The sequence below is a fragment of the Mixophyes fleayi genome, chromosome 10 (assembly GCF_038048845.1).
Source record: "Mixophyes fleayi isolate aMixFle1 chromosome 10, aMixFle1.hap1, whole genome shotgun sequence".
In the NCBI taxonomy this organism is placed as follows: domain Eukaryota; kingdom Metazoa; phylum Chordata; class Amphibia; order Anura; family Limnodynastidae; genus Mixophyes; species Mixophyes fleayi.
Genome location: NC_134411.1, coordinates 3,088,256 through 3,112,961, shown reverse-complemented (window position 1 = coordinate 3,112,961; position 24,706 = coordinate 3,088,256). Strand labels below are relative to the sequence as shown.

The window sequence follows — 24,706 nt, the reverse complement described above, 5'->3', positions numbered from 1 at the left end:
CACCAAGGGGTGCATATTAGTTTATTATTTTGCACATAAGTTAGATACTCTGTTTTTTCATGTAGCACAAAAATACTTGATAGCTTTATTTTTACACTGAAATTTAAAGTTGATTTAGGTAGGACATGCCCTACCCCAACTATAAACCTGTCCCCATATTTGAAATTGAGCTCCCACTCCAATGCAACATGGTTTTGCCAAGGTGCAAAGTTACTTATATCTTTTTGCTTTACTTTCCTTAATGAGTCAGGCCCAATGTGTTTATATTGAATTATACTAACTAGACCGGTGTCCACCTAAATAAATTATGCCACCACAACCTTCGTGTCAATACATAATATCATAAGGATACATTTTAAGCAAATTATTCCATGCAATATTGAAATACTGCATTCTTATAAACGGGTTGTAGTCTTACGTCTACATAGACAAAATAGCTATTTTTTTTTATCTGACAGGACAATGCATTCATAGAATGCAACATGCAGGTATATTATATCCAGTACCAGCATCTCACATTACCTAGGTTTTCTAGTGTGCCGGCCACCACAGTTTACCTCTTATGTGTTCCTGGGCTGGGTTTGAATTCTTCACTGTAATTAGAGCACCTGAAGCTCCAGACCTCACTGTTTCAAGATGCATATATCAAGTCCCATCCAGCTAGTTGTCAGTAACAATCTCAGGCTGGATGAAGAAGTCCCCAATGCAGAATGAATAGTATTGGTAAGCAGGATAATCACAGGAGACAAGTAAGGCTCTCCATAAAAAGCTTCTACTCCCAATGGCGGTTAACTTACAGTATCGGCAAGGCGTATCAAAATTTATTTGGATGGACAATGGTGTATTTAATATATCTCAAAATAAAGAATATAGTCTTTGTGCACAGCAGATACTATTTACAAAGGTATAATGCTATAAGCAACGATATCAAAATTGTATCACAGATTCAGGTTTATCAGGCCATTACTCATGTCCTAGGACTTTAATATTGAATTCTTTATTGCTTATTGGTAAATATGTGTATTTAACATTAAAACATAATATAGTGTATTAATTTAATATATTAAAACATACTGAGACATTCATTTGTGTTTTCAGATCACTTGTTTTGCAATGTTTGATCTCAGACCGTTTGAGTTTGAAAAGCATTGCTGGTTGTGAGGCTGGGACAACATTTCATTTTATTTTGGGTCCCGGATGAATATAAAAACTGGACAATAAATGGTAGAAATGTTAGGCAAGTTATAGGGCATGTCATGGTTATCTAATAGTTACACTAGATCAGGCTTTAGTGACCTGTGACTTTCCACATGATGTAAATCTAGTCACAGCAATGCCTTTACACATTGTGACTACTTGTGACAGTCTAGATGGGCCAAGTATTTATTTTCTTTTGTTATATCTATTTCATTTCACTGCGAGCTAACCAAACCTCAAAGTATCCAGCCACCCAAGACATGTAATTACTTCTGAAATATTTCACTCATACACAGACTTGCTCATAAGAGACACTTTTTAATGATACGTGGTTAGGGTACCCCATAAAGACTTCACTGATCCAATGATATCGGAGCAGAGATGCGTCATCCCCTTTGCATACTGTAAATTTTTTAAAAAGTTGTTAAATTGACTAGTTATAGCAGTAGGGTTTTTTAACACTCCTGTTATCATAGCAAGAGTTGGAGACTCTGAGCAATTGTTCAATTACAAAAAAATAAAACAAAAACAGTATTGTTGAATAAATTAAAACATTTGAAAAGAAATCCATGGGATAAAAGTACGAAGATAAAATCGGTCAGGTCCACCCACACAGAAAACGGCTCTTCTGGGACTTTTCATCTCCCAAAGTACATCACTGAAAGGTCAATTATCCTTATGTTGTCTAAGACATAAAAACTCCCACCAGAATTTTAAGGCAAGTTTGGGGGTGTGGGCTCCATGTCCACCTTCGATTTCTTGGCACCCGGCTCCTGTTGACTGTGTGCCTTGCGAATGTGCCTGTATAAGTCTCCACTTTGTGTGTAGCTGCGCAAGCAGTAGCGACATTCATAGGGACGTTCTCGTGTGTGCACTGTAGCATGCCGACGAAGGGTATAGGAGCAAGAGAATGTTTTTCCACATGTCTTACATGTGGGCACATCTTCAGGGAAAAGAGGAAAACCATGGTGTCCTTCAAAATCCTGTAAATACATGGCCTCTGGGTGCATGGAAGGAGGCAATAAGCCTCCATAGCTTGGGTGGTGCCCACCTGGCACAGCAATCATATGGTAAGGCAAATACCCAGATTCTTCCTCTCCTTCCTCCTCCTCCTCTTCATAGCCGTGCCTTTTAAAAGCCCCAACTGCCCTCTCACATTCCTCATCAGATATTACAATGGCTTCTATCTTTACTGCTACACCTGGGGCTGGCTGGCCCTCACTGACAGTGGAGCTACATGGACTAGGGGCAGCTGTTGACTCCATGCCTGGCTGAGTAGTGGTGGTGACTGTTAACTCTGATTTGGTACATTCCCTTTCTTCCCTCTTGGCAGCAGGGGATTCGGGGCTATGCATAGGGTACCTTGATGTACCTGGCAGTGCCAGTGCATTACTAGCAGACTCTGAACTCTGCAGAAAGTATCTAGATGGGCCAGGTGGTGCCGCCATGCTACCTGTTGGCTCCTGCATTTGCAAACTGTATCTAGAGCGTGCCTGCACTATTTGAATGCTGCCTGTAGGTTCTTGTAGGGAGTATCTGGAAGTGCCTGGCTGTGCTAGAGTGTTGCCTGCCAATTCTGGACTCTGTATAGAGTATCGTTGAGTGCCTTGCAAAATGCTGCCAGTGGGCTCCTGAGTTTGCAGAGAGAATCTGGAGTTTCCTGTCGCTGCCACTGTGGTACCAGCTTCATCTTGCGGTTGCAAAGAGTACCTAGAGGGAGGTAATGATTGACTACTGATGCCTGTGATGTCTTGAGCCTGATGGGAAAACCTGGAACCTCCATGAGTACCCTGTGTGCTACCTGCTGGTTCCTGTCTCTTTGGGGAGTTTCTGGAAAGTCCTGTTTGCACAACCGGACCAGTGTCTTGACTCTGTGAGGAGAATCTCTGAGCAGCTGGTGTGAGTGTACTTTCTACCGCTTCCTGTATGGGACATCTTACAGCCTCTGCAATCTGTTCAGTCCCCACCATCTCCTGTACCTCAAACATAGAGCTTCCTGCAACTTCCTGGCTACTCACTGCTATTTGTTGCCCTTGACACTTCACACTCCCTGTGACTGCTTCGCTACTGCTGGACCCTTCTTGTAATTCAAACCGGGAACTGCCTGCTAGACTCTGCCCACTCTCTGCCATGCTCTGCATCTGAAACCTAGATCCTCCCACTACTCTCTGCACACTCCCTGATGCTTCAGGTACCTGATACTTTATATTTCCTGGTAATTTCTGCCCCCTGCCTGCTCTATCCTGCCTCTGATACCTACTGCTCCCTGCGGTTTCTTGCAAATGGTACATGGCACTCCCAACTGCTCTCTGACCATTCCCTGCTGTTTCTTGCCCTTCATAATGAATACTTTTTGCAGTAGAATGTCCTCCCTCTAAACCCTCATGCTCCCGCTTTCCACCATCATTTTCTGTCCCTAAGCAGACAGTTACACCTTCTTCTTCTCGGCGAGTGCTGTCTGCCTCGGCGGGTGCTCGCCCTTGCAGCCTTTTTTTGCATACCCTCACGACTTCGTCCATGTGCAGGTAGCTGGCTGCTGCCAATACATCCTCAGTCGGTGCCTCCTGAAAACTGAGCCGACCACAGTACATAAAGCTGAGGAGTAAAGAGAAGGCTGGAGCTGTGACAATTTGGTTGTTTAGTGTGAGCTCTCGAGTATCCGGCCGCTCCCTGCACGACATGTGGAAAAAGGGGCTGCATGAGGCCAGGATGGAGCGGTGAGCCAGGAATCTGGCAGTGCCCACAGACACTTGGCAATCACAAAGGAAACCCTGGGACTGTTGGTCTCTAAGGCTGTGCAGTATACGGCGACTGTGGTCCGGGAAATCCATGACTACAAGAAAGAAGACACATGGAAACAATAAACACTATTGAACCATCCAGATTGGCAAATAGAAAAAAAACAAGTTAGAAAAGAAAGTTACAGAAACAATTATTAGGTTGGACATTTAAACTTTATTTCATATGAAGTTTGGTTTGATCCCACAATATTCTTACACCAGGACCCTCGCATTGCTGCTCTGTGCTGTTGGAGCACCATACACCTTAGCTCATTATGTGGCTTCCTGCTTGTCTTAAACCCCAAAAAAATCATGACATTGCCCTTGTCATATGCACCCCGTCCTTATTTGCAAAGACTCATCTGATTTTCTGCAAGTTGTTTATCCTTATTCACTTCAAAACACAGCGATAAGGAGATGAAATAAGATAATAAAATAGTACATACTACAGAATTTTCCAAACTCTTTTACTAACAACTGAAAAAACAAAACAAACCCTATGGAGATCCTGACTTTGAGTGAATATACACTGCAGGATTGAAAGGATGTCGTTCAATAGCTGAACAAGAATTATAGTTCTGCTGACCAATCAAAACAAACGACGATCGGTACTTTGGAATAACTGTCCTTCATTGTGTAAGTATACACACTAATACGATATCGGACTAAACAGTCGTTTATCGGGTTATTGGCCCGATCATTAGCTGAAAACACTAGTGTGTACCCAGCCTTAGTCAAAAGTACCTAAAAAACAGGCAGAGATATAGATTGCTATTAAGACACATCAATCGGACAATAAGTAATAAAATAAAACATATAAAGAAAAAAAGGGAAAAAAATAGAGACATAAATAATATATTGAGAAGCAGAACAGGTAAACCAAAAGTAAAAATATTCATCTGCTGTTAAGACACTCTGAAGACCAACCTCCATGTAAAGTGATGGGTGCAACAAGTCATGATAATTATCACCCTAACGCAGAAAGAGGCGCCTTCGAATACACCATGCTGGGGCTACAATCTCTAGCAATATGTTCAGTTATATTAATATTCCTGGTTTTGAGACACTAACGTTGTTTACTAAAAGTATCACTACTTTGAAAGTTTTAATTTTTGTTTTATCAAGATTTTTAAAAACAAAAGTCACAAAACAAAATTAACTTATAACATAATTTAGAATCAAAATGACATAACGGTATAGAAGGAAAACAGTTCCAGTAATAGAAAACGTTTCCAGCATCATATATGCCTTTGAAATGTACCCTTCCTCCACAGTGGCAGCCAATTTGTGGGCTTAATGACTCACTGACTCTTAGTGACTGGACAGGCTGCATTCTGCAATATTGGTTCAGTGCACAAACGGCTGTGTATTTAGGCAAAAATTAAAGTTAAGACAGGAAATTTATAAAATGTGCCTTAAAGGAAAGTTGGTAAACAGTTCAACACTCCTCTAAATTATAATATATATATATATAGTGATCACTTGCTCCTATTTTCTAAACCACTGATAGGAATATGTACAACCATTTAAGTTACTTTTTCTTCTTATCTTTTAGTCAACTATATAAAGTTTGAGGGAGTTTTCTCCATTCTAAGCCTCGCTTCAAATCTTCAAATGCAAACAACATTTCCGACAGGCTATGATTTAATTGGCGGAATGGGGTAGGGAAAGAGCATATGCATGTAGTCAATGCACAGTAAAGACGTGCCAAGGTAGAGTAACCACACATTCATCCAATTCAAGCTCTGTACTTGTCTAAGGTACGTAATTTTCAGTTGTATCACTTGCACCTACAGGACAGGTGTAAGTGCAAAGTGATAGTGATGACCATCAAGTATGCATGCTAGAACATTCGGTTCCTCCCACACTCCAAAAACATATTGGTATGTTAATTGGTTGCTATCAAATTGACGTGTGTATGTTAGGGAATTTAGACTGTAAGCTTCAATAGGGCAGGGACTGATGCGAGTGAGTTCTCTGTACAGCGCTGCGGAATCAGTTGCGCTATATAAATAAATGGTGGTGATGATGGCTGTAATAAAGCGCAACTATAAAAATGCATTTTATGTATGGTAAACTTTAATGACATTCTGATAAATGTATTTCATGTAAAAAAAAAAAAAGAGGTAAAGTTGAATTTATACCTATACCCTATGCCTGTCTCTAGGGGCTTTGAAAGCACAGTAGAAAAGCTGTATTATGAAATAAAGACGCCAACAACCTGTTAAGGGACATGAGGACTTGTGTAGCCAATGCCATGTCCCATACAGACACACAAGGCCTGATCCATTAAGGGAAGTAAAGCAAAAAAATTATTAACTTTGAACCTTGGCAAAACCATGTTACAATGCAAGGGGTGCAAATGAGCTTATTATTTTGCACATAAGGAAAATACTGGCTCTTTTTTCATGTAGGCCGCAAATACTTGATAGCTTTATTTTAACAGTGATATTAAAAGTTGATCTAGGACATGCTCTACCCCAATTATAAATCTATCCTCACATTTTAAATTTACCCCCCCCCCACCCCTTTCAAAGCCCCTAGAGACAGTTTAGCATATTCGGATTCTGCAGTTTGATGGATGAAGATGCCATTGTGTTAGCTGGTAAATCCGAGCAGTATGGATATATTCCAGCAGACATAGTACTGATAAGCGGCCGTTCAATCTCTTCCTTATCACAACTTACCTAGTGACCAGGTCTGGTATTCCTGCCCATATACTTTTAAAGCTTTATTTTTGGAGTTAGCAATATCTGAAGGTCTAATGGGGATGAGTAGTGATCTGAAGGGAGGTAGAATATTTATTTTAATAGTATTAATTATACCCAACCAAGGGTATTCCATAGTTGAATTGATGTGTTGCAAAAAGTGTGATGCAATTGGCATGAGACTGATGTAATATAAACCCCTAGGTACTGTATGGAATATTAATTTTAAGTTGATTTCAAGTAATATGGTAATGAGGTTTGGAATGTATATATTGAGTCTCCCTAGTATACTGAAGTTTATTTTTAAACCCGAGATTTCTGAGTATTTGGTAATGACTTAAATAGGTTGTAGGAGTAGAATATAGGTCTGACAATTAAGATCAGTGTGTCATCTGTGAATACAGATGCTATGTAACCGTGATCTTCAACTCAGTGGCTGCTACTGCTTTTGTAACAGTTCCGATAAAATAATTTATCTTCCTTCTGGGTGTTTGCTTATTTTCTTCATCTAGAAGTGTGTAGATTTGTGGATTAGAATAGCTACCACCTTGCTTTCTGTGTTGTTAGACGCTTGAAATTTTTGTGGGTAATAGCAGTGGCAGATCTTGAGTTGATGGCTTTTCACAAGATATGTCTCTTGAAGGAAGACAATAAGAGCATGAAGCTGGTGGCAGTCAGAGCAGGCCGTCTGTCTTTTGTGAGCTATTAAGGCATTTGATCTTGTGAGAGATTATGAAGTTCTTATTTTGCGTTCTCTCAAGTTGTTGTCTTTTCCAATTTGAACTTGAACCTGCCATTGGAAGTTGTGAGAGAGAGAAATGCAATGGATCTGTAGTGATGTGGAGAGAAGCAATGAAGGAGAACCTCTCCCAGGATGGAGAACCGTGTGGACTCAAGTGCTCACCAAGAAGAAAAGATGAGAAGAGTATCCCAGTGGGAGGAAATGAGAAGATAAAAAAAAAAGACAAAAGATATAGAAGAAAGTAAGACTAATCCATAAGACTCTTAGGGCTAGATTTACTAAGCTGTGGGTTTGAAAAAGTGGGGATGTTGCCTATAGCAACCAATCAGATTTTAGCTGTCATTTTGTAGAAAGCACTAAATTAATGAAAGCTAGAATCTGATTGGTTGCTATAGGCAACATCCCCACTTTTTCAAACCCGCAGCCTAGTAAATCTAGCCCTTAGAGAGACACCCCTATTGAAGAGAGAAAATATTAAAAGGGGTGTTCATTCAGACAAGTAAATTGTGCCTGCGGGCATCAATATTAAGGGAACTGTTACCCAAGCAAGAATAACCAAGCAGGCTCAACCCAAATAATTAACTTGTAACCGTTCTATAAAAACACAACTATATTGTATACTATTTTTGTCAACTTATTTTTCTGTATTCCCTCTTTCCAAAAAAAGTGACCTTCACTTTTTAGAATTGAATTCGTTATAAGCTTATAAGACAGTTATAAGTTATTGGTTATAAGACAGTGTTACATAGAGCTGGTCACCTACTGAAAGGTAAACAAATATTGGAGAGCTAGAGAAGAGTGAAGGTTGGAAGGTGAAATGAAGAAGTATTACGAGAAAGGTAAGTAGAGGAACAGGGGGCAGGAAGAAGGGAAGCGAAGCAACAGAGGAGCAAGAAAAAGGAACTGGGAAATGAGGATAGGGAGGGAGGTGAATAGATGGTGAGCGAAAGATGTGAAGAGAGAGAAGGGGGGGGGGGGGGAATGGAAAATGAAAGGAAAAACAAGGGAGAAACTCCTGGAAAGAGGTATAAGGGGATTTAGGGTAAGATTGGGTTTGTTAAATTGCAAGGACGGACACATGTATTATTATAAATCTTTAATTTCAACAATACAGATTCTAATATTTTTTTTGTCTTGAAAAGGGCGAGACATGACCATTGATCTTGTAGTGTCAAGATCTTTTTAGAATTATGAAAAGCTTGTAAAATATTAGGGATAAAGTCCCTGCTACATTAAATGTCTTTTGTGCTATATTGAGCATTAAATTGTTATGTGCATTCCACCTGTAATAGAGGGTCTGCATGAGATGCGGGGGAAATCCAATATAACTTGTCTGCTAAGAGTGTATTGATCAATAAATATCTTGTGTGGGCTATTTATCTCCATAGAATCCAGATGTTGAAGTGCTGACATTTTACTGGAGTCTGCATATGCCAACACTTTTATCCTTCCACCCCTTCCTGAATTACAGCATCTCTAGTGACTGGAGGAGGGCCTATAGCTCTGACAAACTCCTTCTGCACTTTGATATCCTTAATGGAGAGAATTCAGTCATTATGTTCTACATAGAGTCTGCAAGGGAACTCTGCATCAGTATCTCACGAGATGTGACCTCAGAATTTCAGTCACAGTTCTCAAAGCCCATCTCCTCAATTTAGTGGAGGTGCCAAATCTGGGTAAAAGTAAATCTTCGTCTCATTGAAGAGCGAAAAACGTTTATCTTACTGATCATATATTTGGCAGCTCCCCTGATACCATGGGGCACCATAGTTCCAAGTGAGCATGGTATAGCTACCAGTAGTCTAAAGAGAGATTGGGTAAAATGGTGCTAAATAAATCTGTTACATAAGTGTTTAGGTCCACTAATTCCTCTGGGACCCTCTTCAGCATTGCATTATTTCTTCAGTATTTGCTTTCTTATCTTCCTGGTGATCTCTCAAACTTTCTAATTGAGGCTTTGCTACTTTTGTCTAATCTGTTCCCAAGCCTGGTTGCAAAATGTGACATTTAGATCTTGCTCCCAAAAGGCTCCATGTGACTGACACAGGTGACTGAAGTTCATGGCTCAGTAGCGTATTGTAGAGTATGAACATTGTAACTTTAATGTGTCTCTACATGCTCCGCAAGTTGTAAACGGAATTCACTTTCATCTGTGTTTGGATAAAGTATTTCATCTGTAAACCAATAAGAAAAGGTAGGTGGAGCAATCTTACCTAGAATGTGGAGGGGTTTGAAACCTACTTTGAGTCAAGGGAGAGAGAAACTAGCCAAGTTCCCAGTAGGGAACATCGAGTGTCACCAGAGTGTTGATGTGTATATAGTTAATTTAAAATGCACATTGGTTTTGTCCCAGATTGAAAGTGTTCGTTTGTCAGAATTTGATAGGCCGAGGCAAGGGAAGAGCTCCTCTCCCAGGAGAGCCACTTTTTCAACCCTGGTCTTGAGCGTCAAGAGGTTAAGTAGCTTAGCTGAGCAGCCCGACAGAATTTCCCCAGTTGTTGAAGATTTTATAAGGATCACCCTATGGATTCTAGGCCTTTTATAAATTTGCTACAATGTGTTTAGAGATTGGAAAACTTGCTTGGAGATAAATATGGTACGGGTTTGGAGTAGGTAGAGCAATATGTGCATTATACTCATTTAGATTGCATGTATTCTACCCATACATGAGATGCACAAGGAGTTCTAAGCTGTTAAATCTTGATATAGGATTTAAATCAGTGGGGAAAACTTGGATTAAAATAGCTGGCTAATCTTTGGTGAAGAAACTGCCTATGGATTTGGGTTGCTTTAGATCTCCAGAGAAAAACAAAACTAACTTCTAATAGTTTTCTGTGCATGGTATGGTGGTGGTTGTGGTGGGGGACTTATTTGAAGATGTATATTTTGTACGATAATAGGGTGCCATAGGTATTAAGTTAATGAACAAATGTGGGAGGGAGATTTGTGGATTGGTTTAGTTAAAGTACATCATCCCCAAACAGTGACATATTATATTGGTGTGGGTCTAATTGGACACCTCTAATGATTGGAATGGATATTATCCTGGTTGTCAAGGTTCAATGCATTAGGCATAAATTATAAGTGAAAGCAGGTAAGCCTTGCCTCTTGCAATTTCCCAGCTTGTATCTCACTAAACTAAACAGTTTTTGTGACCGAGGAGGAAGGGTTGAAATATAATGTCTCTAATGTTTTAAAAATATTTCCCCATTTAGATCAAAGGGTTTTAAGTGCCTGCAACATGAAAGACCAGGATAATCTGTTTATCTCTGCATCTAACGAGAGGATGACCAAAGGAAATTTACGATTATTAATGTAGTTTATAAGATTGATTGTTCTGCACTTGTTGTTGCTGCATGTCTGTTTAGTTGGTATGAAGCCAATTGGGTCAGGATCAATCACGTTTGGCAGGAGAGGGTTCGTTCGGTTTGCAAGATTTTTAGTAGTTCTCATATCGTTAAAGATCGGTAAACAAGAGGGAAATTGGCCTGTAATCAACAAAGTTCAAGTTGATTTAGGAAGTACAATAATCTTATAATATTTCATTTTGGGTGCAAATGTGCTCCTTGCATCATTTTGTTAAAAAGCAGTTATTAAGTGAACTAGGAAGATTACTAGAGGTCAAAATAGGTTATGGGTCACTACTTCCTCATGGTTTGCTGTTATATAGGAACCTGTACAGTTCTATAAAGGTTTTGCCAATGGCATCAATATCATAGATCACAATTTTCCCTTTCTTCTCTTTTAAGGCCGGGATTGTTTGTGAGACTCTATGCGCTCTCAGTTCACTTGCCAATAGGGTGTGTTACTATTCCCATACAATTTCCGATTGAGCCACAGTAGCTTTTTTTTTTTTCCCCATAATTTGGATTAAGTATTTAATTTACCTCTGATTATGTACGTATATGGGCCGATTTCTGAAATGTGTATTTCAGCTGACAATGAGGCCATTGTCATTTGCTTTTTACATTGAGCTGTCAAGTTTATAATTGTTTCTCTAATGATGGCCTTATGTCCCCATCTTCCCCCAGATCATGAGTAATTGGGGATATTCTGGAAGGTTATCCTTAAAATATTCTTGTATTTTTTTATTGGAAGCTAGGTAATATTAAAAGTGTCTCATTTAACCTCCAGAAGGGGACACCCCCATGATATTGAGTGAGGTGGTGATTATTGAATGGTTTGACCACCTATTGGGGTAAATGTCTACCTAGGCTAGGGTATGTACTATTTGGATGGATCACAACACATCAGTCAGTTACACACACATTGCCGTCTTTCTTCTCTCCCCCTGATCCCCTTCAAAGTATCCCAGTACCCTTCCCCCACTCATTTGCTAGTCCTTCCATCCTTCCTCTTCCTACTCCCTTAGTTTTTCATGATGTCTCCCATCCAATACCCATCCTCACCCCCTGCCCTCATCTCCCAGATTCAACCCACCCCAGCAACCCCACCAATGTCATCCATATCTCCCCACTTCCCTCTATCCGATGCTCTCTGTAATTCCAGATCCATCCGTAACAAACTGCCTTCTATCCATGACCTCTCTATCTCCAACTCTCTTAACCTTCTTGCCATCACAGAAACTTGGCTTTCTTCCACGAATACTGCTTTCCCCATTGTTCTCTATTACGGGGTCCTCTATTTCACCTACTGCATCAGACCTGATGATCAACTAGGCAGTTGGGAGGGCATCCTCCTGTTCCCCAATTGTACCTTTCGTGTCATCTAATCTGAGCCCTCCCATTCTCCTCCTTTGGTCCCACTTGCCATTTTCTTGATAATTTTGCTGCCTGGCTTTCCCACAATCTCTCCTTAGACCTACCATCCATCATCCTAGATGACTTCAACATTCCCATCGACAACCCCACAGTCCAAACTTCTTGACCTTTCTTTCTCCTTTGGCCTCTTATGATGGACCTCTTTTCCCACCCACTGCCTTGATCACTCGCTTGACCTTGTCTTCTCCCATCAATGTGCTCCGACTTCTCCAACACTCCCCCTTCCCACTCTCTGACTGCCATCTCCTCTCCTTCACTTTCTTTATCTTCTCCACCCCTCCCCATGGCCAAATTTACCCTTTCTAGACACAACCTTGATGTTCTTGATCCTGCTACTGTCGCCTCTTCACTTGAAGCTCTTCTCTACCCTCTATCCACCATGGCCTGCCTCAAACAGGCGGCCTCACTCAACAACCACAGTCTCCTTACCACTCTTGACTCTGCTGCCCCTGTCTGTCTTGTCCACTTTCACTGCTCTAAACACCAACCAAGGCATTTGAAATTTACCTGGTTCCTTCAAAAATTGCACACGTACCGCTGGACCCCACTGGAGGAAAATCGCATTCCTTGGAAGACCCCCTTAATTTTGAGTTCATTCTCTCAGGGTTCTGTCCTTGTAATTCTGCTTTTCTTTCTCTATATACTCCCTCCCTGGCTAAACTAATCAGTTCCTTCGGCCTCCAGTATCACCTCTATGCCGTGAACACTCAGCTCTGTCTCTCATCTACTGATCTCTCCCCTTTGCACCTCTCTCATGTGTCCAGTTGTCTCTCCGCCATCCCCCCTGAATGTCTTTAGGACAAGATCCTCTTGCAACCTTCTCCTTACTGGCCAACCCTGCTCCTATCTTGCTTCTCTTTGATCTATACTTAATGCTGCAGCTAGACCTATCTTTCTCTCTCGCCGCTTCACATATGCCTAACCTGTCTGCCAAACCTGACACTGGCTCCCTTTATTTCCACAATATCCTCTTTAAACTCCTCACCATCACATACAAGGCCCTCTCCAACCTCACTGCTCCCTACATTTCCATACATACTCCCTCCCACCCTCTCCGGCCGGCCAATGACCGTCTCCTTTCCTCCATTCTGGTAAACATGTCACTTCTGACGATCCTTGAAAACCCACCTGCTTATAGAAGCCTACTAATCCTTCACTTAACCTTTTCACCATGTAGTATACCTCACTCTCCGTCTCTCCCACTCTTGCTTCTTGCCCTCAGATCCCCTTTCATTGGCTCACCCTCATGTGTTTGGCTTCCCCTTTCCCTTCAGATTGTAAGCTCTAGTGAACAGGGCTCTCTCTTCCCTCTTGTTCTCATTACCTATAACCTTTGCTTACCAGCTACACTGTGCACCTTCTCCCTGGGCTTTCTGCCCTTTCTAACTCCACTCCTCCATTGTCTTTGCACGTCTTTCAGTGGCTCTAAACCTGGTAGTTGCTCCCACACTAATTGGCATAGTTTTCAGCCTGCATTGAATATATCACTTGCACCCCTGTAGCTATGTTGAGAGTTGTTTGTTCATGGTATTACACTGTTATACTATGTACCGTCTTGTTGTTTGCCATTTGTATGGCGCTGCGGACCTCATGTGGCGCCCTATAAAAAAAGGTTAATAATAATCCCATTATCTCAGGAATCTTTGAATAGGATTGATGCGGGTGAAAAAAGCATATGCAATGTCTGTATGTCAGGTGTTTACATCTCCACTTGTCAAATATACAGGACTCAGCCTTATGTTTATTAAGTGCTTGTGTGACCTCTCTAAATGTTGTGGTATAAAAGTCATTAAAGTCACTTTCCAGTAAAATCAAGCCTTTATGCAGTGTATGCAAGTCTGCTAAGAAGTGAAAAAGCTTTTCTTTGGCTTGTGTTTGCTACATATATCTCAGCTATGAATACATCCTGATGTCCTACTTTACCAGTCAGGACAATGTATTTACTTCCCGTTCATATTTTTGATGATTTATTTTTACTTTGTATTTACATAATTTCGGAAACAATTGTACACGGACAGCATATAAAAGCAGCAAAGGTCACACCTGATTATTATCTTAAACTTATCACAAACTCTACATAAAATGTGTTATACAGAATACATGGTAATACAGAAATATTCTTTTTTTCACAGTTTTGAACTCAAGGCGCAGGTCAGAGGTAAGAGGGCGAGAGAGAATTTAGATTATGAGACTTGATATGTAGGAAGGGTAGTGTTGTTTTGGGCTTTGTAGTTAAGGGTGAGTAATTTGAACTGGATTCTGGGGGACACAGGGAGCCAGTGTAGGGATTTCCAAAGTGGTGCAGCAGATGTGGAGCTGTGAGAGAGGAAGTGGAGTCTTGCAGCAGCATTAAGGATGGATTGAAGTGTGGATATATGGGTGTCGGGAATGCCTGATAGCAGGAGGTTGAAGTACTCAAAACGGGAGATGATGAGAGAATGGGTAAGAGTTTTGGTAGAATGTCGAGTAAGGAAAGGGCGCATTCTGGCAATGTTTTTAAGGTGGAATAGGCAGGACTGGGAGATAGTCTGGGTGTGAGGAATAAAGCAGAGGGCAGAGTCAAGTGTGACACCAAGGTAGCGGGCTTGGGAGACTAAGGAAATTATTGTGGTGTTATTGACAGTGGGGGAATTTGAGGGGAGGTGGTGAATGAGCGAATTAGTGCTCCAAGAGAAGAAGTATACAATGAAAAAAGTAAAAGGGCCAAGAACAAAACCTCGTGGAAACCCAACAGATAGTGGGAGTGGAGGAGACGATGTGCCAGAGATAAACACTAAAGGAGCGGTTTGATAGGTAGGAAGTGAACCAGGAAACAACTGTGTCATGAAGGTCAATGGAGTGAAAGGTGTGTAGGAGAAGAGGGTGATCAACAGTGGCAAAAGCAGCAGAGTGGTTACGGAGAATGAGTATGAAGAAATGACCCTTGGGGCTAGATTTACTAAACTGTGGGTTTGAAAGAGTGGAGATGTTGTCTATAGCAACCAATCAGATTCTTGCTGTCATTTTGAAGAATGTACTAAATGATAACTAGAATCTGATTGGTTGCTATAGACAACATCTCCACTCTTTCAAACCCACAGTTTAGTAACTATACCCCTTAGACTTTCTAAGTAGATCACGGATCACTCTTGTGAAAGCAGTTTCAGTGGAATGTTGGGGATGGAAGCCTGATTACTAATTAGAAACTGCTTCCTGTGATTGTTTGTTTACAATGCCTTAAAATGCAGCATTTAAGTGCTATCTATGCACATATTTTTACAAAGTTTGGCTGATCTGTATACACATTCACTTCAAATAGGTGTGCTACATTACTGCTGTATGTTAAGAGCTTGTGTACAGTAGTGTAGACTTTCTTTAATACCATACAGCACTTCTAGTGGCTACTGCCCATGAAACTCTCTACAATTACTTCTAAAGGATGTACCTCTTTGCAAAGTCATATTTATAACCAAGAAAGTTCTAAATTTACAGTAACGCAATACAGGGGCTGCTTAATTAGCGCTTACCTGCAGGGTATGTTGTATATATGGATGCCAAGTATGAAATTGGCAAATGTGGTCACTTTATATTTGAAACACTCCACTTGTTCCTTGTGTAAAACATGCCATTGTGATTGGCTGAGGCTTGGGGACCAGCAGCATCTTCCTGGAGCCCAATAAACCACTCAGATCCTGCAAATAAACATGATGCCCATTACTAAAATCAATAAACAAAAGATACAATTATATTTGGTATGTATATAACTGTTATTTTACCTTTCTGAATCACAGGATTAGCATTATGACTGGGCCAGATAGTTACATGGGTAATTATTAGTGGAGCTAATATTTATGTAGAATACAGAGCACTGACCTTACAATCATCCAATTATATTGCCAGTTCTAGTTTCCTCATTTATATTAAACACATATATCAAGTACATTATATCAGTATGAGAGATACTCTCTATCTCTCAGCTCAATAGACTGTTAATTATTACTAATAATACAGTATTTAATTGTGGGTCACGTGATCTGTCCTCTCCCTCACCTGCACAAAGCGAGCCCTGTTGAGCCCGCCTCTTCTGCACGCTGATTGGTGAGAGAAATGACCTGTCTACCCTACGCTGTATGGTCTTTGGGGCACGTGACGGGCAACGACCTCAGCCAATCAGGAATGTCCACCTTAATATCGTTTCTGCAGACCGTCTTCGTTCTTTCCAGTCTTTCGATATCTTCCACTCCTACGTTTATACCTCCAGACAAGGCCTAGATTCCTCGAAACACAACAGCCGAACTGGCGCTGCCACACACCGCCGCCGCTACGTCACTTCCCCCATGGTGTGACGTCTGAGGCGTAGGCACCTCCCTTGACCATTTGATCAAGCTTTATTGTTCACATATAGTGGACATAAAGGCATTTCCTGTTTATTGCACTATAAGGAAAGAAGCGTTTTGCACGATGTTCTACCACGTAAGTATGAAGCCATGTGTGTCGGGATATAGTTTACCATGCACAGCCTGGGACAGGGTGTAGATATACTAGTGTACATCCGGGTATATTGTTGTGCAGTGAGGACTGCCTGTAAGCATTTTTGGTTGTTTATATTGACTTATTGAGTACAGAGGAAGTGACTGTGTCTAAAGTTTATTCCTGTATTTATGCTTTTATATTGTGTTGGGTAAAGTAAAAGGCTGCCTTGGAGTGATCAGGTTATATTGTCTATATACACGTAGTTATAATCCAGGGGAGCTATTTATCCTGCGTTGTGTAATGTTACCTGTGTTGTCTTATAGATCTCTCTGGAACATGAGATTCTTTTGCATCCCAGATATTTTGGTCCAAATCTCCTCAACACGGTCAAGCAGAAGCTGTTCACAGAGGTGGAGGGGACATGCACTGGCAAGTAAGTGTAACAAATAATCTAGTATATGACTAGGTTTCACCTTACATTTGGTTGTTGCACTCAAATAGAAATCTTCACATATGCAGTATACATGTAAATTTCAATTAGTGCAGACCTTCTACTGCACCTTTTAATAAACAGTAAAGCATTATTTCCACAGATCTCAAACAACTACCTTAAAGTTTACAAAGTGTGTCTGAGGTGAGGCAAAAAGTTGTGACATCACTGACAATGGTCCTGTGAATGAATCTACTCATTCATAGATTGTAATCTTGCAGACAGGGCCATCTTACATCTCTGTTTGTATTACCCAGTATTGTTTTATTACTGGGTTTGTTCCCAATTATAAAGTGCTACTGAATTTGCTGGTGCTATATAACTAAAGATGATAATCAGCTCACTTACTGAGGAAACTGGGAAATCTGTGGGCCAAGCTCAGGTTTCTGAACTGAAACAAAAAGGATAGGGCAGGAAATACGTTTTGCTCACAACATCCCTTGTGAGCAGTGGGCTTGCTGCTTGCGGCTGCACACTATGTGCAGGTCCGTTCAGCAGAGACAGGCAGGGAGAGTGTGCTGCCCGACTGCTCTGATAATAAGAGCAGCCGGGCAGCACACTCTCCCTGCCTGTCTGTCGAACGGACCTGCACATAGTGTGCAACTGCAGGCAGCCTGAACGGTCAAAAGGGGACGGGGACTAAATTGCCCCCCCCCCCCCTGTAAAATAAAATTCTAGATCCGCCCCCCGCTTGTGAGACATGTGAAATGTATGTGTAGACACATGGTCTTGTTTTTCCTCTTTCTCCCAGGTATGGTTTTGTGATTGCAGTCACCACAATTGATAACATTGGTGCAGGTGTGATCCAGCCTGGCAGAGGCTTCGTCTTATATCCTGTCAAATATAAGGCAATTGTCTTCCGACCTTTCAAAGGAGAAGTTGTGGATGCTGTTGTTACCCAAGTCAATAAGGTGAGGATGTTATGACTATAATATAGCTTTTATTTTAAATGGAAAAAAAAATATCTTTTTGGTGGTATCCTTCCTGCTAAGGGGGCTTGGGTTTTCTGTTGTGTGAACTTGTGATTTCTAGGAAGGCACAATGACATCTGGGGGAGTTGTCTAATAATAAGATTTGTTCCACAGTCTTTCTATACGAGTCAATGTGCCTTTCTGGGATTATTTTGAGTTATTAATAACCGGTTACACATTGTTGGGTACTAGTCCATTAAAAGACAATTTGCCATACCATTTTAGCCATGAGATATCTGCTTTATTCTCACTATAAACAGGGCCTGGCAATACTCACTTAGAATAGCCTGACATTTGCTGCCTCCTTTTAATGTTCTGGACTCTTTCTCTGTGGTTTTTGGCAAATGCACTGATATCAGTAGCTGGCTACAGTGAAGTTGAGTGTGCTTGTATTCAATGCACCTGGTCTATACATAAGTTTTGTAGATGGGTAACACTGTTGTGTAAATATGTACTACTGGACACTGAACAGGTTTATAAGCCCTTTAAATTATCTTCTTTCTTTTTTTTTTTTTTTTTTTTTTTTTTTGAAAGCATGGTTTTATTCAACCTAATTTGTAGCTGGGATCCTTACTCATATGTAAATGTGCTGTATTTATGTTTATGGTAGCTCCAGTGGTGCATGCAGCTTGTCATTGATTTCAGTATCAGTAGAAGCTTAGAAAAGCAGAGTTGTTGAGCAGCTTCCAGTATAATGCATATTAGAGTGGAATTTGAGTTGCTATGTAGAAAGGGGGGAGGGGGAGTTCTATTTTTGTGTTAATTGATAAATCTTTTTACACATGATAGCTATGTTAGGAACATCGTTCTTATTTGTAGGAAGTAAATTCAGGAAATCTTAGTGTTTTACCATTGTTTTTTGACCCCTCCAGGTTGGATTATTCACAGAAATTGGACCTATGTCGTGCTTTATTTCCAGACACGTGAGTTTTGCTAGTTTAGTCACTAATCAATCACTATATTTTTGCTATATGTGGAATATAAAGTGTTAGGTGTAAATAGTTTGATGAATGCAAAAGAGAAGCTCAGAGTGACTTACTTTTCACATCCTTCTGGTGCTCCATACTATTGTTACCTATTCCTTTCTGCCCCTGGATCCTCTTTGCGTTATAACACTGCTTACCTCTGGTCCAGTTGATTATCCTCAGTCCTGGATCTCTCCATCCTGGCTACAGGTGATTAGAACTTTGTGCAACTTGGGGTTGGGTGGCGGGAAACTTGCCGATTCATAATACAACAAGTCTAGTACCCTACTTGAAGACCACTTTGGTATTCTAGACACTGCATAAATGTACAATATATCACAAACTTAAAATATATCGCACTACAGAAAATAACTCCATGTTGCCAATACAAATTCCACTTGAGTCTTTCTACATGAGATTCAGTATTATCAACTGACTTAATTTCAACTTTTCCATGTAAGTGCATATATGTATATTTAAAATTCTTCTTTTGCTGATATACTGTATATGCAATATTTTATAAATAGACATCCGCTCCTAAAATAAAGCAATAGTTAGAGCTGAATGGTGTTCCTTTATGGTGGCACAGTGGTTCGCATTGTTGCCTCGCATCACTTGGGTAATGGGTCTGACCAGGGCCCTATCTGTATGGAGTTTGTAGGTTTTCACAGTGTTTGTATGAGTTTTTTTTCTAAATCTATATTTCCCCATCCCTCCAAGTCCTGTATGATGGTCTATCCTAATACAATTTTTATTTATTTCAGTCAATACCATCTGAAATGGAGTTTGATCCAAATTCTAACCCACCGTGTTATAAAACTGTAGATGAGGTAAGAAATGTGTCTATCTAGTATTGAATAAAGTTTACACATCTTTTATAAATTTACAATCTATTTATGTATATTGCACCATAGTAGGAATGGAACATTGATAATGTGACAATTAATTCAGAAACTTGTATAGAGGTGTATTTTGACACCACAATATTCCCACATCAATATAATAGGAGCCTTATTTCACAACTATCACATATAACTCTCAGGGGCATATTCAGTTGTTGGCGTTACTGCCTAAAGTAATGCGGCGCGTGCACTATTACCATCATTACGGTAATAGTGCGTGTAAATACCGTTATTACTGTGCTTTTATCGCTGGATTTCAGCTCAGAGAGCTGCGAGCTGAAATCCGGCTTAGTATTACCGTAATAATGGTAAAACTTTTTCCGCGGCGGAAACCGCCAACAATTGAGTATTCCCCTCTGTGTCTTTGTGCTCACCTCCTTTCTCCACCTCATATCATCAATCCGTCACATGCAGCCCTGTCTTCACAAACATAATTGCACGAGTGACCCGGCCACTATCGCTATCGGTGCTTTTGTCACCTTAAATACCATGTGTGGCTGTGGGCATTCTGATCTTATTGGCTAGCTTGTTCTATCCCCATTGATTACACACACAAAAGGAGGAAATGAAGGTTAATAGCAAAAATGTGCACTGATCTAGTAAAACATACCTTAAAAACAATAGGATGTTTCCTGTACGTTTATGTAATAAACAAATTATTAATGTCTGTTTGCTAGGATGTGGTTATTCAGCAGGACGACGAAATTCGCCTCAAAATTGTGGGGACCAGAGTGGATAAGAATGACATAGTAAGTGTGACCTGGTTTTCTTGTCCAACTTTAAAGATAACATTAACAAAAGTATCAAGTGTGTCAGTTGGCTGTTTATCAGAGCGGACACATCTGTGTTCAGTAGTCTTGTTGAGTTGGAAAGCTAGATCATCGCCACAGCAGAAGTGTACAATCTTCCTGTCCAGATACAATAAAATAGCAGCTATAGTGGCTGCATGTATTTCCATACATTGAAGTAACTTAAGGAGATGTGTTAATCCACTTCTATTTTTCATTTTGGTGGAATCTTAGTGGTGACTAGAGAGCCACACAGCCAGTATTTGCCTCACATTAAATATTTGTGTATGTGTGTGTGTATAGAGATAGATATATACACACACATACACAGGGTGCTGCCACTGAACCATTGTTGTAGATGCAGCAATATACAAACAAAAAGAGAAGGGCGTTTTAATTAAATTGTGGTGTATTTGGACCAGTACCAGTAATGGTAATGATGATTAAAATAGATAAACATTGTTACTGTTATTTAAAAACAAAACAAGAAAACATTTTGCTACTCAACTTGGTGTTAGACCATTTTTTAAAAAAGCTAAACACTTTATTTAAAAGTATAGAAAGTGTATAGTAATTAAAATGAATTTGATGGGTGTCACTTCATTATTTTTATGCACTCTGAAAATAATGTTTCTGTATTTGTTTTGGGGTTTTCCTTTTTATAGAGGTCTTGATCCTTTATGCATCCATTTTTCTTTTCAGTAATTTGTACACCAATTTCTCTGATAGCGTAACCGCACCAGACTGGTGGTTTTTGTTGTGGGCCACTTCAAATTATAGAAAATACTTAATGAAATTTATGAATGAATAGGACCAGATACATCCAAGAATAATACAGTTCTAGGAGAGAATCGGCTGTATATCAAACTCACTGGCTGACTGGTGCGCATACTATAATCACCCAATCAGAGGAAATAAGAGGGGAGTGAGCCAAGGGGAAATATGAAGGGCTTGAGAGGATGATGAAATAAATATTTGTTAAACATACAGCACATTACAAGCCACATACTAGTATAAAAGGCCAATTGAAAATGGACAGGTCGGAATCAATAGTAAGTAATGGAGAGGATGTACAGCAGTCAATTTGTATCTCTTAAAAGTGTCAGAGCTTAATATAATAAAAAGTACATACAATAGTGTGAGGGTAATCCAATCAACCTTAATTTATATTCCCTTCTATTTTGGGGTTGAAGTTAACAACATATAAGCTGTAATCAATAAGGAAACTGTTTCATGATATTTGAGAAAGCAAAACTTTACCTCTTAAGAGAACACTACTGTACTAGGTAATGTTGTTGCCTACAAAAGAGCTGTATGAGCTATCGAGAGCTCTCCAGATAAATGTAACAATTTTGTATCTGTTGTAATTGTACTAAAAAGCCAGAAAGAAAGTGACATTTTATGAAACTATTACGAGCTGGTGATTTTACTCTATATGAGAAATTGATATACAAATTACTGGAAAGAAAGCTGCATAACAAGTCAAGGGGTCACTATAAAAGGAAAACCCCCAAATATAACAAATATAAACAATATTTCTAGATATAATGAAGCAACACACATATCTAATTTTAATGCCTATCTGTATTGCTATATACTTTTCTATATTTTTAAATATAACTTAACTTTTTAAGAAATGGTCTAAAACAAAGTTGTGAATATATTGATGTTTTACAGAAACCATAAAGTTTAATTATATTAATAATGATAGTATTGTTCAAAGTACACCACAATTTCATTAGAATTTTTCTCCTAACTGCACCAAGCAAGTAACACAGTTAGCCCAAATGTTTCACCCTGTATCACCAGTTAAATATTCATAAGTCCTCTTGTGTAGAGAAAGTAGAGGGAAAGTAATGCATTTGAGCATGGGTAAACCCAAAGTTGTCTTTATTTAGTTGGTGCATTCCCACATACTGTATATGTCCCTATATTAATTCAACGACTCTTAATGGTATTGTGTACTTTATTACAGAATAAATATTTTATTTATAGGGTTGTATAGACACTCAGAGCAGGGTACTGTTCAGATTTAAATAATGAAGTGAGTGCATGCAGTGTTGTCCTAAGGCGCAGTGTTGTCCTAAGGCGCAGTGGTGCAGGTTGTGCATTTCACCCTTGTGTACAAAGGGGTTGACACGCTGAGCATTTGAAATGTAGGCACTTCAGCTACGATGTGGTAAGTGTTAACGGTCTGCACTGCTGCTGGGTTCCCAGAGATTTGACTTGTCCAGGATGGAGGACTAAAGATTATCTTGCTCTTTCTGGAGCAGAAATATGGTGCCAGTCGCATGCACTCATATGTAGTAGTGGTGTGTGTACACTAACTTACAGTATGGGAGGAAGAGGTCAAACAATGGCGCTTCCATTGCTGAAGAATTAAAATGAAAATGGGGAAATTTGAAGATATTCATGCATGCTGCCATTGCTTTGTTATATCTTCCCTATTTGTATATTTAGGGTTATAGTTCCAAAAGTTTGCAGTAATACATTCATTTACATAATTTCAATTTGGATTCTTACAATTTTTCTCTTCTACAGTTTGCAATCGGCTCTCTGATGGATGATTACCTGGGTGAGTGACTTAACTCATGACTTCTGATTGTGACAGTTGTATAATTGTATTCCAATCGTGTTACAGAATACAATACTTCAAGTATGAAAGTCAGTCAAGACATGTACTGTGTACTTGCCAACGTTACTCTTACTTAAATGCCACCTGCAAACCATATAAGCAGCTGTTTTGTGGGTTCAGTCAATACTCATGAGAATGCAACCTATCAATAACAACCATTGTCATCACTAAGGCATTATATATAGGCAGTGGGGGTACATTAAGCACTGAAAAAAATCAAACTAATTTTAGATGAATTGTAAAAAAAAAAAGAACTCCATATTGTTTGGCATTAAATTGGGTGGAAGGTTTTACATTAGGACTGCAAAGTAAGTATTTTGAGCCATCCTCATTCACTAAAACACAATACTGTTATCCTCCATTTTTGATGTTCCCTCCTACAACTTGCTCACATGTAGCAGATGAGCACACGGTGTTGGTGCTGTAGAAATGAGTGTTTGGTTGTAGGTGAATTGAGATATTCTGGAATCGGGATGAATAATCCCTAGGCCTGTTGTGCATTCGATCACAGCCAAACCCCCTTCCAACACGCTCCTGTATATAAACTGGCTCTGAAATGTTTACAAGTAAATTTTTAAGTGTAAAAGATATAAATTGTACTGCCTGTTGTAAAATATAAGGGTATTTGAAGCCACAAGGTGTATATATTGCATATATTCATGTAAGGATGGAGAGAAACTTGTTTCCATACTTTAGCAGTCATTAAACATCTTTGTTGCATTTGGTGTAACAAGAAAGTAAGATCAAATAGCATACAAGTATCCATGGCAGCTTTTCATGTGCATCAAAAACCTCTAACCCTGTTTCTTTTTTCTCCTACAGGTCTAGTCAGCTGATGTGGTTACAACGTCAAATCTTGCCTATTTTTTTATGTTCTGTATGTTGTTTAGTAAAGTATGTATTTAGTCTGCTTTCCACATGTTTAGTGGAAACTCAGCAGGGGGTGTGAATACTGTATCATTTATATGTTTGAAATTGTGAGTACTGCTCTTGCCAGAATCTTATTTTATTAAAGAAATTGGTAGAAAACAAATAACATCAAGGCATGTGTTAATTTTAAGGATCTCCTTCCCTGACTCTTTTTGGGTTTTTTTATCAATCAGTGAGCACATTTCACTGTGTGTGTAATGCGAGATCGATAGATATGAGAGTATTATTTCTGTGTGTCATTCAGATCTTTACATTGCCATTGATGGCTCTGCACAGCTATTAAGTCCTAGCTGTAGGTAGTTATACTTGTAGTAGTATTTAACAGAATTCCTTGTTTCTTTCCCCTTCTCTCCTACCACCTCCAC

The 24,706-nt window shown here is 39.7% G+C and overlaps 2 protein-coding genes across 4 annotated transcripts; one reads left to right on the top strand and one right to left on the bottom strand.

Moving 5' to 3' along the window:
* Positions 1–981: 981 nt before the first annotated feature.
* On the bottom strand, positions 982–16,549 carry ZBTB3 (zinc finger and BTB domain containing 3). Of its 3 annotated transcripts, none has more exons than XM_075187632.1 (3): positions 16,238–16,549; positions 15,715–15,879; positions 982–4,030 (listed from the first exon to the last, which is right to left on the bottom strand). In XM_075187632.1, exon 3 carries the CDS (start codon positions 4,026–4,028, stop codon positions 1,911–1,913), a length of 2,118 nt encoding a protein of 705 aa, XP_075043733.1. In that variant the 5' UTR covers positions 4,029–4,030; positions 15,715–15,879; positions 16,238–16,549; the 3' UTR covers positions 982–1,910. The 3 variants fall into 3 exon arrangements, with proteins under 3 accessions (XP_075043733.1, XP_075043735.1, XP_075043736.1); XM_075187634.1 differs by having other exon boundaries at positions 16,372–16,549; XM_075187635.1 differs by lacking the exons at positions 15,715–15,879; positions 16,238–16,549 and adding an exon at positions 13,550–13,761.
* POLR2G (RNA polymerase II subunit G) lies at positions 16,523–24,447 on the top strand. The gene is made up of 8 exons (XM_075187636.1): positions 16,523–16,660; positions 16,984–17,093; positions 17,902–18,061; positions 18,994–19,044; positions 19,851–19,916; positions 20,666–20,737; positions 23,318–23,351; positions 24,234–24,447. Exons 1-8 carry the CDS (start codon positions 16,649–16,651, stop codon positions 24,245–24,247), a joined length of 519 nt encoding a protein of 172 aa, XP_075043737.1. The 5' UTR covers positions 16,523–16,648; the 3' UTR covers positions 24,248–24,447.
* Positions 24,448–24,706: the final 259 nt, after the last annotated feature.

Bases quoted from the DNA above. Each gene is read 5' to 3' on its own strand.
- ZBTB3 (XM_075187632.1), bottom strand. From the start codon at position 4,028: ATGGATTTCCCGGACCACAGTCGCCGTATACTGCACAGCCTTAGAGAC.
- POLR2G (XM_075187636.1), top strand. The intron at 18,062-18,993 runs GTGAGGATGTTA...TGACCCCTCCAG, and splicing joins TTGTTACCCAAGTCAATAAG to GTTGGATTATTCACAGAAAT. The intron at 19,917-20,665 runs GTAAGAAATGTG...TCTGTTTGCTAG, and splicing joins GTTATAAAACTGTAGATGAG to GATGTGGTTATTCAGCAGGA.